This window comes from Chiloscyllium plagiosum, chromosome 41, assembly GCF_004010195.1.
Source record: "Chiloscyllium plagiosum isolate BGI_BamShark_2017 chromosome 41, ASM401019v2, whole genome shotgun sequence".
NCBI lineage: Eukaryota > Metazoa > Chordata > Chondrichthyes > Orectolobiformes > Hemiscylliidae > Chiloscyllium > Chiloscyllium plagiosum.
In genome coordinates, this window is record NC_057750.1 from 16100120 (window position 1) to 16120145 (window position 20026).

Below are 20026 nucleotides of genomic sequence, written 5' to 3' on the forward strand. Positions count from 1 at the left end.
GCTTCTTTTCTACCCTAATATCACTTCCAATGGCCTTTCTCTTCTGTTGTTGAATCTCTTCTGTTACTGAATCTCACCTGTTTCCCACAAACTTCACAGAATTGACAGAAACTATTCGGCCCATTGGGTCCAATCAGTATTCCTGTTATTTTGTGTCATTTAGAAGTTTTGTGATTTCCGTTGAAAGGGTACAGATGTTATTTTTCTTTCTTAAATGAACTTCACCCACCATGTTGGGTCTGTGCCGATGTTTCAGCACATACACCACACCCATAGTAATTTTAGTCTTGAGATTGGTGTGTTCACTGTGGATTGACTGAGCCCCTAATGACGTTCTCTAGAAAATCCTTCAAAACTCTGCGTACCTCCTGGTATAGTAAACCTGGAATACACTATGCCAGGCCAGTAGATGAATGGCTGGCTAGTGATACCCTGAATGTTATCCTGGGACCTTTGTGGTACTACTTTGATCTGCCTTTGCCCAGCCTCTTGTCACTTTCCCCTCTCTTCAACATGGCTTTTTTAATATCGGGATAAGCATTTTGCATGTTTACCGTTGGCTAAACTGCTGCTCTGTTTTGAAGATTTATTTATTTTATGATAGAACCCCTGGTTCTTTCCATTTTTCCACTTGTTAAATGCTTTACAAAGAAGCAATTGAAAGGAATGCATGTTTAATTTGGAAAATGTCTGTGTTTGCTTTTGTTTTTTTTTGGTACTCATTGAGGGATATTCCTCCTAGGAAGAGAAATGCTTCCCTTATGTGTTCTGTATGGCAGTGTAAAATTGTACTGCTGAGTATTCCACTGCTAAACATTCCTAGGTCAAGTGTACCATGGGCATGGCCCAAATCCCTGCTCTAGCAATATGTCCAAATCCAACCTTGAAGCAACAATGCAGTATTATGATCATAAAATTCTTCAGAGAAGAATAAAAAATGCTGGAGAAATTCAGGTCTGGCAGCATTTGTGGACAGTGAAGTAGTTAACTTTTTGGGCTGATGACCTTTCAATAGAATTGAATTTTTTCTGTCACCTTTGTATTAATTTTGATTTCCAACATGTATAGTATTTTATTTTAAAAGTCTTGTGCCTCTTTTCAAATCCCTCTGCAGCCTTGCCGCTCCCTATGTCTGTAATATCTTCCAACCCACAGTTTCTCATCTCTGTGCTGCTCTAATACTGGCCTGTTGTGCACCCAATTATAATTGCTTCATCATTGGCGACTGTGCCTTCAACTGCCTGTGACCCAAGCTCTGGAATTCACTACTTATACCTCCCTATCCCTCTCTTCTACTTTAATACCCTCCTTCAAACCCACCTCTGATCAAACATTTGGTCATCTCACCTAATACCTCATTATGCAGCCCAGTGGCATATTTATTTTATAATAGTCCTGTGAAGTGAAGCATTTTGAACGTTTACTAATGACTAAGGTCAAAGGTGCTAGATGAATGACTTGTATGTCACCATAATGCTCAAATGAACTTAGCAATTAAACATCATATTAGGAGCACTGGGGATTCTGCTTTGAAGCTGTGCTTATAATGAGCTGAAGGGTGACTGCTGGGGATCATTTAATGGAGGACTCTTGCAGCTGGTGGAGAGAGGTAATGTTTATTCCCATCAGTCTTTGCTGATTCATGCTCATTTTGGATGTCAATAGGGAGATGGTGTTGACTAGTCTCCATATTTGCAGAGATTTGCATTGAGCTTGCTGATTGACTTTTACAAATATTTTTCTTGATCAAACTTTTGACACAAAAAAATCAAAATTTTAAATTCTACCGTTAAGTTCTGAAACCATAACTGCAGAGAACACTCAACTTCTGGTGTGTGACATTACTTACTGAAAATGCACAATATATATGTCAGTGCCTGAGAAAGGAAAGCCTGTTAATGTGAAAGATGTGGGCCCTTTGAGCTCACCAGTGTGATAAGAGAATCATCTGTAAACTTATCCATCTTTTATAATCATTTGCACATTGGTATGTATTTGCAGCAGCACCTGTTCTGAACAAATTTCTTTGTTATTTTTTGTTGTTACTGTTTGGCAGGCGGATTCATACGACAGGCAGTAGAAGAATGGGTAGCAAACTGGGCACAGAACAGAAAACACATTTTGAGTTAAGGGTAGCTACTCAGACTAACAAATGGTGGGAAGTGTTGTTCCAGAAGAATCCATGTCGTTTACATTGATAATTTGGACTCTTGAATCCAAAGTACAAATGCAAACTTTGTGCATAACATCTGACGTTCTTGGTGTATGGGGAAGAGTGGGAGATGGAATGAGGTAAGATTATAGTGATTCTGAGGAAGACTGAGAAATTACCAAAGGGTGTAATAGACTTTCAGTGTGGGTATGTCATCAGCTCATAACATCAGCTCATAGAGATATACAGCACAGAAACAGATCCTTCAGTCCAAATTGTCCATGCCAGCCAAATAAATTTAGTCCCATTTGCCTGCATTTGGAAATGAATTGTAAACAGTGCAGGAAAGTGTGAGGTACTAAAATTTGGTTAGCGGAAAATGAGGAAACTGTATGAAAGAGTTAAATGGGGTAGTAAAACAAAATGATTATGGTCCACATACCTCAAATCATTAGAAATATCAAACTGGGATTAGATTAGGTTGGGATACCTGGTCATTATGGATGAGTTGGAACGAAGGGTCTGTTTCCGTGCTGTACATCTCTATGGTCAGTTGTATTTTGAAGAAAAGCAAACAGCATTCGGCTTTGCTTTCGGTGACATAGATTTACAAAGCTGTCAACTTATACTGAACTGTGGGACACTATACTTGGAACACTGTGAGCAATTCTTGTTCCTGTAATAGGATTTAGAGTTGCTGGTGGAAGTGCAAACAATATTTGCAGAAGTGAGAGCCTGTCTCTAGCAAAAATGAAAGAACATGCTTATGGTTCTTTTATCTAGGAAAAAGAAGGCTGAAGCCTGTTCTTAGCAGCAGTCTTTTAAATTATGAAGGGGATTGAAAGGGCTGATGTGGAAATGATGTTTTTAGTTGTGAAGTTGTCCAAATCTCAGATAACCATCAATAAATCCAATTTTTTTTTCAGGAGAATGTGGAAATCACTACCACAAGCTGTAGTCAGAGCTGAACAGGATATATGGAATTGGGCTTTTAAAGAAACGGAACTTCTTAAAGTATAACAAAGCAAAACTTGACTCCAAACCAGATGAGAAAATATGGAGGATAACTCAAAGCTTGGTCAGCTTTGAGGACATCTTAAGGGAACAAAAATGTGAAAAGGGTCAGGGAGGAATTCCAGAGTGAAGTGCTTTGGCAGCCAAAGACCCAGTACAAATGGTGGAACAATTCAAATTGAGAATGTGGAAAGGTTAGAATGGAGGAGCAAAGAAATCTTTTACGTTTGTAGGATGGGAAGGCAATACAAAGTGATGGGAGGCCATGGAGGGACTTGAAAATAAGAATGTGAATTTTAAAATTTAGCTGAACGTTTAGCTGGGACCTATATAGGTCAGCAAGCTCAGAAGTGAGAGGTGAGTGGGGTAAGTATAAATCAGGATACTGGCAACAACTTTTTTCCAGCTCGGCTTCAATGGAATTGTCAAATCTAGTAGCAAAACATGCAAGTTATGGTATGAGCTGACACAGGAGCAGAGTTTAGCGGTTATGGAGTAGAAATAGGTGACCATAATGAAAGGATTGTTATAAGGAAGAAAGACAGACCAGGGTTTGCTGTTAAAAGCAAAGTTCTCATCTAATCGATCAGTTACTTGTGAAGCATGGTCATTGTAAATATGCAGATGGAAGTCCATCCGGGGGTCAACTATAATATCAGGCTTACAAATTACTTTGTTTCACTGTTAGAATGTGACCACAGACAAACACTTAATAATATAAATACTGTTAATATAAAAAGACAAAATACATAATATCAGAATCTGAGCTACAATATGATCAATGTTATGCAGGCATCGCAGAAGGGAACGAAAGTTTAAAAAATACAAGAAGGATAGTGAGACTGGGTGTTTAATATTCCTGGATATACATTGTTCAGGAAAGATGGAAAAGGAAGTAGAGAAGGAGGGTAACATAATTAGCTAAGCAGAGCATCTAGGAAGATGGCTCTGAAGATTTAAATTTGGCTTGAGCTATAGAACAGAAAAGGTGCAATTACACTATACAGTGTAGTCTACAGACTCACCAACTAGAGGAAAGGATGTGGAGGAACAAGTCTGCAAAGAAGTTACAGAGAAAGTGGTGGTGGGGATGGGGAGGGGTATAGCTTGAATCAGAGAAGATTAGGTTTAACTTATAGTCAGTAGTTAGAATATCTTGTGGTTTAACTTTGCTCTGTTTAAAAACTACTGCATTGTTAGTAAGTCGTTAATTCTTTTGTTTAAACTATAAACTTGGTGTCTGGTGTTGGTACCTGGGTGTGCACAGATCATTGAAGGTAACAGGACAGATGCAGAGATCAGTGATGAGAGTGTGGTGCTGGAAAAGCACAGCCAGTCAGGCAGCATCCAAAGAGCAGGAAAATTGATGTTTCAGGCATAAGCCCTTCATCAGGAATGAGGCTTGTGAGCTGAGGGATGGAATCATTCCTGATGAAGGGCTTATCCCCGAAATGTTGATTTGCCTGCTCCTCCAATGCTGTTTGATCTGCTGTGCTTTTCCAGCAGCACACTCTTCGACACTGATCTCCAACATCTGCAGTCCTCACTTTCTTCTCCAGAGAGATCAATGAATAAAGCGTATAGCATTCTTGGTTTTATTAATTAGAGCAGAGAGCACAAGAGTAAGGAAGTGATGTTTAGCTTGTCAGACCTCAGTTGGAGTGTTGTGTAGAGTTGTGGGTATCACATTATAGGAAAGATGTGCAAGGGTGCTGAAGTGACTTACTGGAATGATTCCAGAGATGAGGAACTTCAGCAGTTCCTCCCTGAGAGAAAGCACCCAAGAGAAGATTGGATTGAGACTTTTGAAATCATTAGCAGGTTGGATGGAGTAGATTGGGAGGTACTGCCTCCACTTAAGAAAGAAAGACCAAGAGAACATAGACTTAGTGATTTGTAAACAAAGCAAGGATGAAGTGAAAAAAAACTTCACAATGAGGTGTTAGGGTTTGGAATGCACTGCCTGGGAATGTAATGGAATCAATTTCAATTGAGATATTTAAGAGGGCATTGAGTGGTGTTTTGGATAGTAATGGGATATGGGGAAAAAGTAGGAGACTGGCGTACATAATAAAGCCAGTGCAGGCGTGATGGACCAAGTGACCTCCTTCTGTGTTGTAATAATTTCTCATTCTATCACCACAATAATCCGCAGTAATTGGCCTCCTGCTTGATGGTCTCTAATCCTTGATAACTGTCACTTGCCACTCTCTGTCTCTCAGTGCCTGTTCAATGGCTATTGTTGCTCCCTGACACTCTGTAATTGTTCCATGGCTGGCATTATTCTCTGCCCCCCCAACTTAGTGCTTACTGATCCTCTTCTGGCTTTTGCCCTTCTCTGTCTTCTGGAAAGTAAGGCTGCAAATTTTGGCCTCTATATAAAGTGAGAGGAAGGGATTAGTTGATTGTCACCCATGCTCCTGTACATTCACAATGCAATGTGACATCAGAGACAGCAAGAGCAGACTGATAAGTTGGAGGGAGAAAGATTGAGGGGGAAGGTCGAGGAGATGGGGAATGGTTATAGAATACAATGGAGGGGTTTTAATAGAGGTGGTGGAAGAAGTGATCGAATGGTGATCGTATGAGATGGTGAAAGTATTGTAATGGAATGGAGTTGACTTGAGGTGAATCATTTTTGAAGGATGGAATGTGATCGGAATTTAATAAAGTGAAGGTCCAAATTTCACTCCATGTTTTGTGGGTTACTGCTAATTAGTCAATAAAAAGAGGACTTTTTTGACATCCTGCATATAGACAGTAAATGAACAGGATTCTTAAACAAAACCAAATGTAACTTATAAAGAGCTGCATGCCGCTCCAGAGATATTTTTAGCCCACTCCAGTGATACTGAGATTGAGAACCTTAACTGATAAAAAGAGGGCATGAGAAATAGAAACCTGGGTTTGCAAGTATACAAATCCTCATAAGATAATAGGAGAAGTAAATGGGATAGTTTAGAAAAGAATGTCCTAGAATGGTAGCAGCGTTGTAGAATTTCAGTTTTATGCAGAGACTGGAGAAGCAGTGGTTTTTATCCTTTTGACCATAAGATATAAGAGCAGAAATTAGGCTATTCAGCCCATTGAGTCTGCTCTGCCATTCAATCATGACTCATATGTTTCTCGACCCCATCCTCTCACTTTCTCCCCGTAACCCTTGATCCCCTTGACAATCAAGAATCTATCTCAGTCTTAAATATAACTCAATGACCTGGCCTCCACAGCCTTATGTAGCAATGAATTCCATGGAAGAAGTTCTCCTTATCTCCGTCCTAAAAGTTTTCCTTTTACTCTAAGACTGTGCCCTTGGGTCCTAGTCTCTCCTACCAATGGAAACATCTTCCCAACGTCCACTCTGTGCAGGCCATTCAATATTCTGCAAGCTTCAATTAGACTGCACACACCCCTCCCCCCATCCTTCTAAACTCCATCAAGTACAGATCCAGAATCCACAAATGTTCCTCATATGTTAAGCTTTTCATTATAGAGCCTCAGAGGTACATCCATGCTTTTATATTCAAGTCCCCTCAAAATAAATGCCAACATTGTATTTGCCTTCCTAACTATTGACTCAAGTTTACCACGAGAGAAACCTGTGCTGAGAAGGTTAAGGGAAAATTTAATAGATGTTCATAACCCAAAACGTTGTAATGCTGGTTCAGAATTTAAAAGACATCCCTTGATTAATAGTGGGTGGCATGGTGGCACAGTGGTTAGCACTGCTGCCTCACAGCGCCAGAGATACTGGTTCAATTCCCGTCTCAAGCAACTGTCTGTGTGGAGTTTGCACATTCTTCCCGTGTCTGCGTGGGTTTCCTCCGGGTGCTCTGGTTTCCTCCCACAGTTCATAAATGTGCAGGTTAGGTGAATTGGCCATGCTAAATTGCCCTTAGTGTTAGGTGAAGGGGTAAATGTAGGGGAATGGGTCTGGTGGGTTGCTCATTGGAGGGTCGGTGTGGACTTGTTGGGCCGAAGGGCCTGTTTCCACACTGTAAGTAATCTAATCAAATAACAAAGGGCTTTGGTCAAGTAAACAATGAGAAACTTTTTCAGCTACAGAAGGTCAGATGACAGAAAACTAGCCAAAGAACCGGAGTAGAGATGACAATGTTTCCTCATATGATGAGAGTGTGGTCAGGAATGCTTTGCTGGAAAGTATTGTGGAAATAGGGTCAGTAATATTTAAAAGGCAGTTTGATATTGGACATTGAAATGGAGAAATGTGTAGGTCTGTGGGGAAAGAGCTGGGGAGGGGATTTAGTTGAGAGTTCTACCAACGAGCTCCCACAGGTACAATAGGCTGAATAGCCTCCTTTAGTGTTGTATCTTTTTATTGCGTCTAGTTTAATGCAGTGGTGACTGAACAGATAAGTTTGAAGGTTTACCACTTGGACCAGAGCAAATACTGTGACAAAACCCTTGGTCAAGAAGGATTTAGATATTATTAAGTGTCAAAGATGAGTCAGTGCCCATCATAGAAAATGCTGTTGGAAATTTGTGATCTGTACTTGGGCAAAATATGTTATTTAATATGCCCACCTTGCAATATTGGGAGAGGACTTGAGGAAATTGGTATAAATATTGGGTGTTTAATTCAATGCATGAGGTTTTCAAAATAATTTTAAAATGTGCTGCAGTACCTATCAGTAAACTGGATTAATTGATGTAACTAACTAATTCAGGATATAGGAATGAGTAGATTTTCAGCCACTTTTATTTTCTGAAGCATTAATCGCTTCCTCCCATTTGAATCTCCATCCCTGCTGTTAGTAAAAAATCAGTTTCCTGTGAATAGTAAGTCACCTTCTTTACGAAGAATGCAAGTTAATTTTAAAAATCCATTATACTCAAAAATTTGCTTGTAATATTGCGGTCTCATGGCTCCCAATGCAGTTAATTAAAAATAGGAAAATATTGTAGTATCCTTACCAATGTGGGTTCATTTTGTCTTCCCCAACATCCACATTATATTGGCTTTCCATTGTCTGTATGGTTCTATGCTGCAAGACAACTAGAATGTCCTTGTACCCTTAGACATGAGAAAGAATAGGTATCTCTCTTGTTCCAGTGGGCAGGGAAAAAGTATGTTCACCAAAGCTCAATTACAAGAATGAAATGCATGAATTAAGCAATGGTCAAAATCCCAATTCAGTGCTAACATTTATCCACTACGGTGAACTGTGTTCTATGTTTTCTGTGATCAAACAATTGCATCAATTTAGCATTCACAATTGCTGTCAGCCTTTGAAAACTGCATTTTCATGTCTGTGTGCTCTTTTTAAGCAAGGTCATAGGTTAATAAGTTAACATCCCCAGTAGTGTTCTCATTTGTTTTCAGAATCTATATAACACAATTATCTCTTAACCTTGTAATCTAATTTCCCCTGCATCTATTTACATCAAATACATCTGTGGACAAGTCAATTTCTCTAGAGTTCCCTATTGTGACTGTCTTGTATCTATGTGGAAATACTTTCTTGACATCTATCCCATTGAACCCTTCAATAATGTTAAAGCTATCAAGCCACCTCATCAGCTCTCTCTCTTCTAGAGAAAAGAACCCCAGTTTGTTCAACATTTCCTGACCAGATCATCTGTCTCATAAATCTTCTTGTTCAACTCCTTATTTTTATGGCAGAGACACCAGAATTGCCCCATGTGTCTGAATGTTGTGTTATCTAATAATGTACAAGTTTAGCATATCATCTCTTGCTTTTCACTTCTATTGCTGTAGAGTCACAGGGTTACTACAGCATGGAAATAGATTCTTTGACCCTTCAAGTCCATGCTGATTTTGGTTAGAACAGTCCAAACCAATTCTGTTGTCTTGCTCAACTCCTTTAGCCATGCAATTTCATTGCCTCATTGCCTCAATTTCCTTTTAAAATGGTGCAAGTGTAAATGAACAACATGCTCTTAGACTGAGATATCCAGGACTTTACCAGGCGCTGCATAAAAATAGTCTGTCCTCACATTACCATTTCGTGTCTCACCCAGATCCTTAAATATGTGTTTGCTCTTCCTTGTACCATCAGCTGTCTAATTTAATATATGTATTAGTGTTGCAGGTCTACATTGTTCAAATGAATCTCCAAGTTCGTGAAATAATGTATATAACTCCATAGGAAGTTGCCTAAATTCTGTGCTTTCTATAAATTCCTTTTCCACTTCAGGCTTTCACTGAATCTACAAGATGTCTGATAGCGATGGTAGCAACTTCACCGATGATGAGAGTTCCCACAGCAGTGAGGCAGAGGAGCAAGAGGATATTGAGGTACTTAAAACTGTGTGAATTCACTTGTTACTTTGTATTTGGAGAAAATGAAATATTGACTCTTTGTGACTAAATGTGCCATCATTCCCACCCTTCCTCAACTCCTGCTTGTATTTGTGATTGGATTGAATGTTTGAACTCTGAGTAGCTGTAGTTCAGTGATATCACATTTGCTTCTGATTCAGAAGATTGTGGATCCAAGTCCCACTCCAGGGACTGAGCACAAATAGAAGCAGAACAAAGGTGTTTGCTCCTTTCAACCTATTCAGTAAGATTATGATTGAAGTTTTGCCCCAGTTATATTTTCCTGCCCTATCCCATGTCTCTCAATTCCCTTTGCATCCAGAAATCTGTCAATGACTGTCTGCAGTTGGGAATTGTTCCACATACCTCTTAATAGACAGATATAGATAAAACTCAATCATAGCCATGCTTTTTATTTGGTAGGAGTGAGGCACGGTAAAGGTGAAACTGTTCAATGAGAGGACATATTCAGCCAGGAAGAGAGTGGTGATGAATTGGCACTGTTCTATCCTCTTTACAAGGAGGAAGTGAGGAGCTCTTAGACCATCCTGTTAGGGGATGGAGGTGTAGAGGAATTGGATGACTGTAGTGAAGAGGAGGCAGTTAGGACCAAGCAATGGAAATTATTGAAATATTGCAGGACATTAGAGAAATCCCAAACATAACTGTTAAGAGGCTATTCAGTTGGAGAAGAGGAAACGGAATCTAGATAGAAGGAAACAAGTTTGGTGGGATAGTAGCAGGCTGAAATGATGTGTCTGTCAAGGCTAACCTATTTGTGACTTTTGGGAAGGATGTGGGTGTTGGGGTACTCTGTAGGAACTTATTATCTTAAAGAGTATATCTTCAAAGTTTGTGAGAAGGTTTGTAGCTCGGGTGCTCGTTGCTGTGGTTCTGTTCGCCGAGCTGGAAGTTTTTGTTGCAAACGTTTCGTCCCCTGTCTAGGTGACATCCTCAGTGCTTGGGAGCCTCCTGTGAAGCGCTTCTGTGGTGTTTCCTCCGGCATTTATAGTGGCCTGTCCCTGCCGCTTCCGGTTGTCAGTTTCAGCTGTCCGCTGTAGTGGTCGGTATATTGGGTCCAGGTCTATGTGTTTGTTGATGGAGTTTGTGGATGAGTGCCAAGCTTCTAGGAATTCCCTGGCTGTTCTTTGTTTCGCTTGCCCTATAATGGTAGTGTTGTCCCCGTCAAATTCATGTTGCTTGTTGTCTGCGTGTGTGGCTACTAGGGATAGCTGGTCGTGTCGTTTCGTGGCTAGTTGATGTTCGTGGATGCGGATCGTTAGCTGTCTTCCTGTTTGTCCTATATAGTGTTTTGTGCAGTCCTTGCATGGGATTTTGTACACTACGTTAGTTTTGTTCATGCTGGGTATCGGGTCCTTCGTGAGCAAAACTAACGTAGTGTACAAAATCCCGTGCAAGGACTGCACAAAACACTATATAGGACAAACAGGAAGACAGCTAACGATCCGCATCCACGAACATCAACTAGCCACGAAACGACACGACCAGCTATCCCTAGTAGCCACACACGCAGACGACAAGCAACATGAATTTAACGGGGACAACGCTACCATTATAGGGCAAGCGAAACAAAGAACAGCCAGGGAATTCCTAGAAGCTTGGCACTCATCCACAAACTCCATCAACAAACACATAGACCTGGACCCAATATACCGACCACTACAGCGGACAGCTGAAACTGACAACCGGAAGTGGCAGGAACAGGCCACTATAAATGCCGGAGGAAACACCACAGAAGCGCTTCACAGGAGGCTCCCAAGCACTGAGGATGTCACCTAGACAGGGGATGAAACGTTTGCAACAAAAACTTCCAGCTCGGCGAACAGAACCACAGCAGAGGATATCTCCAGAGGAGTTGAGGTTAGTAATAGAACTAGTTTGATGTTGGTGATGGAATCATGGTCCATTGGTTGTTGGGGTTGTGAAAACAGCACCATCCTTGTCAGCATGTTTGAAAGCAATGATGAGGTTAGACCTGAGAGATTGGAGTTCAGCGTGTTCTGAGGGAGACAGGTTAGAATGAGTAAGGGCAGTAAAGAAATTAAAATGACTGATGTCATGATGAGCATTGAGATACCAGGAGGAGGAGTCTGATTTTTGGGGGAGGAGTGGTGGGAAGGATATGGTGGTAGAATGTTGGATGTAGGCGAAACGGTCTGTTGGTTATGAGGAGGACATATGCCCAAGTTAAGTATGTACATGGGTGAAAGGCAATGGTAAGAATTCAAGAGTTGTGCAGAACCTAAATTACATTGAGTTTATGGTATAATCGAATAAATCTGAGTCTGTCACTGACTACAGATTATTTCACATCAGAGATGGAAAGTTCAGACTGTAAAGTGAATACACCCCTTCTAGGTGGGACTAGAAGAATGGATTAGGTCTGAAGAAATAAATGGTGGGGGGATGGGTAGAAATGATCCAGAGGGCAACGGTACCTATATATTGATAGAGGTAGCATTCATTTGCATCTGAAAAGAGAAACATTTTGTGTTAAGGCTATGGATAAGATGAAGAATGAAATGAAACTCAGGACAGCTTTGACATGGGATGAATCAGTGCTGTTAGAGGAGGTAGAGTCTGCAAATATGGCAACTCATGATATGCAATGTGGGATTCAGCACACACAACAGCAGACTAAGGAATGTTGTTTATGCACATCATTGCACAGTTGAATCTTTCAAAGGCAGTCTTTTGACACATTTGTCAGAACTTACTTTCTACCGAAGTATTAAGGTTAAAAATTTGAAATTAGCGCAGCAAAACCAAAAATTGCTAGACTATGTTAATTGTTTTCAGTTTTTTTTAAGAGACTCTAGATATGAGACACATTTGTAGTGTCACATGGAAATGAAAAATTAACAAAAGCATCCTATTCTAAGTTGAAAGATTTAATGACATATAGTTGTAATCTTTGGTACTTTTGCTATCTTACCAATCTAAAGAAGAGAAACCTAAAATAAATCAATGTGAAAGCAGGAGGTAATGTAATAATATGATTGCATCACCTGTAAATGAATTGTGAGAATGAAAATTGAGTCGCTGAAAACCGAAATTTTGCTCCTGAAATCAAAATGTATCCAGGGCGATATTTTGATTTCCAGATGCCCTCATGACTGCTATTTCCTGTAGTCTTAAATAAGTGTCAAAAGTCCTTCTAACTGCATCAGGAGTTTTTTGCTCTAACAGCTTCATGTGACTTCTACATTCTTATCATGCTGTATTTAAGGAAGTACCTCATCAAATTTTTGTTTGATTTATCAGTGATTATTTTGTATTTACACCCAGTTATTCTGGTTTCAGCCACATTCCTCCTATCCAACTACTTCATGAAGACTTCTCATGTTTCCACTTAGTACCAGAGAAAAGAACTTTGGTCTACGTAATATTTCCAGATAGTTGTGTTTGCTTAATTCTGACTTGTTGACAGATTCCATTTAGCTTCTTAATGTTCAAATATTTACTTCTTCATTGATTTGTCTCAGTCTGTTTTGTTGTCATTCAGGAGGAGGAAGAGCTTGCCAGTAGGGGCAGTGAGAAAGCAGAGGTAGAAGGTGAGATAGAGGAAGCGGAAGAAGCTGAAGAAGAGGAGGAGGAAGAAGAGGAGGAGGAGGAGGAAGAGGAAGAAGAGGAAGAGTATGATGAAGAAGATGATGACCGACCCAAGAAGAAGCCACGACATGGAGGATTCATCTTGGATGAAGCTGGTACTGAACATGATATGCATTTTTCTGCAATAATGTGCCTGAATGTGTTTTTTAAAATCTGATCATCTTTCATTATCAGGCAGCAGTTTTAATAGTTATTTTCAACCAACCTGTTTACATATGAAACAGGGACATTTGCACCTGGGCCTTCTGGCTCTGCACTACAAGAACCACCAGCATAGTTATAGTAATGAATGTTTGCGATATCTTCTCAACTTTGCAATCTTTGTTTTGTGAAACAATTTCCACGTTTTTTAGGAGAATTGCATTTGCTAATGATTTTTGTGAGGGGATAAACAGTTTGAGAATTTGAACAAATTTACCTTAAATTTGAGATCCTCTGTGCTTGAAATTTGATGTTTCACTAAATACCTTAAAAAAATAATTGTATAATATCTCTTTGGAGTATGTTCCTTGAAATTTGTGCCATTTTCCAGTCACTCTGTTGACACTATCGACACATTGCTGTGTGCAAGAAGTGAGTGCTTATTTGATTTTTGAAGTGGAAGAAAAATACTAATGGAAGAGAAATTTATAATTTATTTCAATGAGCCAGTTTTATTCCTGTTTATGCTGACTTAAGACTTCACATTAATGGGTGCATGTATAACTGCCATGGGAAGCAGGATATGCCCAACACACTGTGAGCACTCAGCTTGGACTATTTTGACTTCATACCTGTTGTGGTCTGACTGCCAGATGGAATTTAAAAGGTTTAGATACTTCATTGTCACCTTGTTTTTATATTAAGGTGGTGGCAAGTTAGCTCATGCTTGTTTACGGCAGCATTCAGATGACTGTGTGAAAACCAAGAGACTTGATGTTGTAATTTTTTTGTTCTTTTATAGCATGTGCGAAGCTGGTAAAACCAGTTTTTATTGTCCATATCTCCACAGATCAGTGACTTGCTAGGCCAGCTCGGACAATTAAGAATCAACCACATTATTTGGTGTCTGGATATTCTCATCACTTTTAATTATAATAGACTTTTATTCTAAATATCTTTTAATAATCTGAATTAAAATTCCCTAGTTTGACCTCCTCAGTCTGGATAACCAACCTAGGCCTTTGGATTATTAATGTGAACATACCCCTCTCTTATCCAATCTAGCAGTCTGACCAAACAAAAACCGAAAGTGTTAAAGTAAGTCAGCAGGAATGGGAGCATCTGTGGACAGACAAACACAGCTAACCTTTCAAATCCAAAGACTCTTCAGTTCTGAAAGAAGTGTCACATCAGACCTGCTGAGTTTTTCCTGCTGATTTTTATTACGGATTTCCAATATCCACCTTTGTATTGCAGTCTGTGCATCCTGGCAGATGTGATTTTTGTTTGGAAGTGATACAAATATTTTAAAGTTTAAAGTAATGCTGCTTAAAATGTTTTCTCCCTAACAATTCATTTGGTGGTACCATTGCCATGCTCATGAGAATTATTTCCAAATAAATAAATGCACTGCTTATTTGAACTTGAATGTTTGTTTAAAATATCAGAAAAATTGCAATTTGCTCTTTCTTTTAAAAAGATGTGGACGATGAGTATGAAGATGAAGATCAGTGGGAGGATGGAGCTGAGGATATCCTTGATAAAGGTTTGTTTAGAGTTAACATTTACTTTGTTCATGGCAATCTAAAATATACATAGTGCAAACATCAAATTTGCCCTCTCTGCTGGTCTGTTGTGTCTTAGTCGAAAGTTGTGACGCTGGAAAAGCACAGCAGGCAGGCAGCATCTGAGGAGCTGGAGAATCGACATTTGGGACATAAACCCTTCATCCCATTACTGATGAAGAGCTTATGCCTGAAATATTGATTCTCCTTCTCCTTGGATGCTGCCTGACCTGCTGTGCTTTTCCAGCGCCACACTTTTCCACTCTGTCCTCCAGCATCTGCAGTCCTCACTCTCCTCCCTGTTGTGTCTTAGATCAATGTAGATGATTTTATAAACAAACTATATGAAATAATTAGCCTTTGCATTCAGCTTTCATCTGTATGTTCTCATTACATGTAGTAACTGAAAAATGTAACAGTTGGTTATAATGCCTCCACTTCTGTTCAAAAATTAAAGGGCTCACAAGTTAGAAGCTAATTCAATTAAGATTGTTACTGGTATTCATGTTAGTAACTTACATAGGTGCATGTTACGACTATACAGCCAGAAGTGTTTATCAGAGCCGAGTTAATCACTTTGTTCATACCTACAATAACTCATTTACTCGTCCTGGATGAGGTTCAGCAGCCATGGTTTCAGATGTTAACCAGTTGCTTTCTCCAAGCATTATTTTAAAGACAAACTATTTTAAAGGTCATATGTCTATGCTTTTGTCTCTGTTTCTATCCCATGTGGTTATTCTCTCCCTTTTGTTATCTACTGTTTGCCTTCACTCACATACTTTAATTTTTTACTTCCTTTTTCTTTAAGTCTCTCCATCATGTCCGCACCCTTTAATCACCTGTTTTCTCTAACACTTGTACTTTACCTAGAACCACTTTATTCCTAGAGTTAATGTAAAAGGTGACTGGGAGGCAAACTGCACCTGGCAGTAGGAGTGAACACATGGACTGAGCCAGGTAGCCTTTCTGACCCCATGTTCAATTTAAAAACATGGCATGGTTCTGTACCAATATGTCGAAGAGTTACTACAAACCTCACAGGCAAGAAGAAGCAAGAATAGTAAATAAAACTGGGAAGTCTTAGAAGCTTAATTTGGTATCTTTGTTTTGAATGAAACATTTAAGTGAGACCCTCTCCACTTGTTCAGGTGAATATAAAAGTGCAATGATATTTGGGTTATTTTCTAAAAGGATGTGATTAAATGAAAGGGATCTATCCCTCATGCTTATCTTTATAGAAAGCTATCTACAAACCCAACTTTCTGTATATATGCACCACAGTAATCGGTTTGAGGTCACCAAGCAGGTAATCTAGTTGTAAGGATTGTGATTCAGCAGTAATAAAACTGTTAAAAGATTTAATAACATAGGCTTCATCTCTGATCTTTCATGTTATTACGTGTTGTCAAATTACTGGTGTAATGTTTATGCTTAACTTCAGTGAACATATAAGGGGCTCCTGAAATTAAGGGCACTAAAAGAAGTGTGTCACTTTTTCGCTTTCTAATACCTGTTAACCCATTTACCTGATGCATCCGTATTTGTCTCTAGATATGTTTCTAATGTAGCAATTTATTGTATCTTTGTATCTAAGACAGGACCTGGAATACCTGAAGCAATCTTCGATTAGAGACAATAATAGTTTTTTATTTTAAAAAAATTGAAAAAGCAATCTCTGCTGAACAAACTTATTCCAAGTGCCAAGAAACTTTCTCCAATATGGCCTATTCTACACAACATCTGTTACCATGTGTACTATGTTGTGATATTTCTCTGCTATGAATTCTATTCAGCTGAATATTTTAAATGTAATTACAAGCAGAAGGACCAACTGGCCTGTTTCTCTCTTTATATGCAAATGCAGAAGATGCAAAATGTGCCGCTCATCAGTTGCATTGTTTTATTTGTAGTTTCAGTTTAGTATGCTATGCTGTCTGCTTATGATTCTGCTTCCCCTATACGGGTCAGAACAAACAGGCCATAGTATAACCCCATACTTCCTTTAGCACCAATTTAGTTTTTTGCCCCACTCAACTTCTCTGATCTTGATTTCCTGCACTGTTAAAGTGAAGGTCAGTGTAAGCTCAGGAAGCAGCATCTTATCTTTCAACTGGGCCACTTACAGCCTTCTAATCTTCACCAGGAGTTCAACTATTTCAAATGACCTCTGTCATTTTCAAAAGGACAAGTGCTGGATATTTTTTATTTACATCTTATTTTGTCACATATTTCTTGTCCCATTATCACTTTGCACCATCATTCCTTTTGTTATTTCACCTCTCCTGTTTTGCTCTTGCCTCCCATCCCCCTTCCCCTACTTTTATATTTACTTTAAATTAACCAAAGACTCAAATCATTAATTTCATTTCTCCCTCCACAAATGCTACCTGACTTGATTATATCCATCCATTTTTATTTTTGCTGGATTTTTCTGTTTCCCATCTAGGGGTTCTAAGCTGCATTGACCAGAATTGAGAGTTTGACCCTATGTGACCTTCTAGTTTAACTGATCTCATCCCAGGGCAACAGCCACTGCTGCGTTTCGCCTTTGTGCTGAAGTTTGTTTACATAACAAAACTAGAGTTTCGATTATGGTCTGAAAATTTTTGACCGAAAATGTCTGAGCCGAATTTGTCATGTTTATTCAAACCTCTACCTGTATTCTAATTCTTACCAAGCCTCATTCACCCGTCATCAATGTGTTTCCTGACCTATACTGGCTCCAGTCAGGGAACTTAAAAGTTTTATTTAATGTTTTGGGTCCAGTGACCCTTCTCCAGAACTGATGGTAGCTGGGTAAAGATTGTTATTTATACAGAAGACAGAGTAGGTGGAGGGTTGAGAGTAAATGATAGGTGGGTCAGAGCCCAAAGGGAGAGAAAAACAGTGCGATAGACAAAGGAGTGGTTAAAGGTCAGTTTGGGAGAATGAATAAGTGCTAATGGGGGTGATTAGCAGCTGACAATGGGTTATGCATGGTAGCAGCCCATGCTATGACAAGATCTAGTGTGTGGGGAGGTAGGAGGAAGGATGTGGCCTCAACCCCTAAAATTGGTGAACCTGATATTAAGTCTAGAAGGCTGCAGAGTCCCCAAGTGGAAAATGAAGTGCTGTTCTTTTAGCTTGCGCTCAGCTTCACTGGAGCACTGCAACAAACCTGAAACAGAGATGTTGGCCAGGGAACACGCTGGTGTGTTGAAATGGCTTGTCTCCCCGACCTCCACGCATGAGTTGTTGTCATCACATGGGCTGTCAGCCTTTAGTAGCCTCCAGTTGTAACTATTTATTATCCCAGGCTGACCTTTAATCACCCCTTGTCTATCCACCTATTTTTCTCTCTCTTTGAGCTTTATCTCCAACTATTATTGGGTTTTTAAGAAGAAAAGTCAAAAATGCAGAGAAACTAAAGCAAGAAGAAAATTTTGATTTGTTGTCGCCCTTACTTCCTAAAATGAGTATTTTTGAAAGTTATTTCGGCTACCATTTTTTGTTGTTTTTCTAAATTACTACCTTTCCAATTTAAACTTGCGACAGTGAGGGATACCTACAATACATAACATCCACTCCTCCCACCACTGGCAGTCATTAGCAACAGTGTGTACCATGTACAAGATGTACTGCAGAAATTCATCAAAGATCCTGAGACATCACCTTTCAAACCTACGACCACTTCAATCTAGAAGGGCAAGGATAGCAGAAACATAAGAACACCAGCACCCTAAGATCCCCTCCAAGCCACTCACCATCCTGATTTGGAAATATATCAATTTTCTTCAGTGTCACTGGGTCAGAATCCTGGAATTCCATCCCTAATGACACTCCAGGTGTACCTACAGCACATGGACTGCAGCAATTCAAGAAAACAGTTCACCATCACCACCCTCTTAAGGGCAGTTCAGGATGGGTAATAAATGCTGGCCTAACCAGCAATAGTCATGTCCCATGAATCAGTAATGAAAATGCTTGAAATATATTCAGACTGCTTTGATAAATGATTTCAGCTTCTTTTACTTCAAGCTGACCTGCACTACTGGAACTTTCAAGCACAGAGTGTAGTAATATGTACAGTCATCCTGTACATCGACTATTCAGATACTTCGAATTGATAATGCTCAAAGTTATTGTTGGTATGCGTTTAAAAACGGCAACATATTCAGGTAATGGTGTCCAGTCTTCAGGGAGTTGTGATCACCTCAAGGTATCTACTGAATACTCAATGCAAAATATTTAAATTGGACCATTAAAACCTGCTTTAATATTTAAGACAGACTTATTATTTAGAGTTTATTTCTTAAGCTCAGACTTCAGTATTCTATTCTCTGTAAGTTAACAATTTGGAATTAAGTTGGAGCAGACGCATGACGTGAGCTGTGGCGAGGTTACTGCTAATTGGTACATTAAATAGATTTTTTAAAAATCTTAGGAGAAAAGTGCTCTTCCTTCTGTCTGCAAGTCCTACAATGTTAACCTGATAGCCCCTATTATGTAAACCATTGCAATTGCTGTGTCAATCTGAGCACTTCATATTTGCAAAGGCAGCAGGTTTTTTGATAATGAGGTGTCCCTAGAATGCAGTTTTTGAAGACTCTAGCAGTTGTGTTTCTATTTTTAAAAGTTTATGTTCATCAATTAACTGGTTATCGCTGTGATTAATTGTCAGCAAGATATAGGATTTGCACTTTCTTTCTACTACCACGGAATGTGCATTAACAGATAAATGAAGTATCAGCTTTCCTCCCTGTATGTAATGCATCAGCCATTGATGCATGTGGAGTAAGATACCAATCACCCGTGCTTGAAGAGATGAGTAGGGTTCATGTTTAAAAATCTAGTATGTTTTGTTTTAATCAGGCCTACTATACAGTATCTAGTATAAGGGTAATTTAGCATTTCAGTTTGAGTGCTCTCTCTTTGAAAACATGTCCATTTTGCCCTTCTATGTGTTTCATTTCTGTTTTTAATGTACATCATACATTCCTGCTTATGTGCCATGTTTTAATTTTGTCCTTACATTTTTGTTCCCCGTTCACCATGTGATTGATTTTGGTGGTATTATTTGGCTGTTTACTGTGTTGCCTTCTGAACAGAAGAAATTGAAGGTACGTGCACAATTCTGCATATTGTTTGATATTAATGCAAATTAGTCTATTGATCATAATTATTTGAGGCTTTGAAATTGCACCATGTGAATATTAACTACATTCCTCTGTTTTCCAT

The 20026-nt window shown here is 39.3% G+C and overlaps 1 protein-coding gene across 3 annotated transcripts in view; it reads left to right on the forward strand.

Annotated features, from left to right (window-relative positions):
- The window catches only part of supt5h (SPT5 homolog, DSIF elongation factor subunit), an 81300-nt gene that overhangs the window by 3744 nt on the left and 57530 nt on the right, over positions 1–20026 (forward strand). The window contains exons 2-5 of one of the 3 annotated variants that reach the window (XM_043681015.1): positions 9343–9443; positions 12994–13195; positions 14722–14787; positions 19897–19908. In XM_043681015.1, the coding sequence (XP_043536950.1) occupies positions 9363–9443; positions 12994–13195; positions 14722–14787; positions 19897–19908 (361 nt within the window). In that variant the 5' untranslated portion in view covers positions 9343–9362. The remainder of the gene's footprint in view (positions 1–9342; positions 9444–12993; positions 13196–14721; positions 14788–19896; positions 19909–20026) is intronic. The other 2 variants (XM_043681016.1, XM_043681017.1) reach the window with 2 other exon arrangements.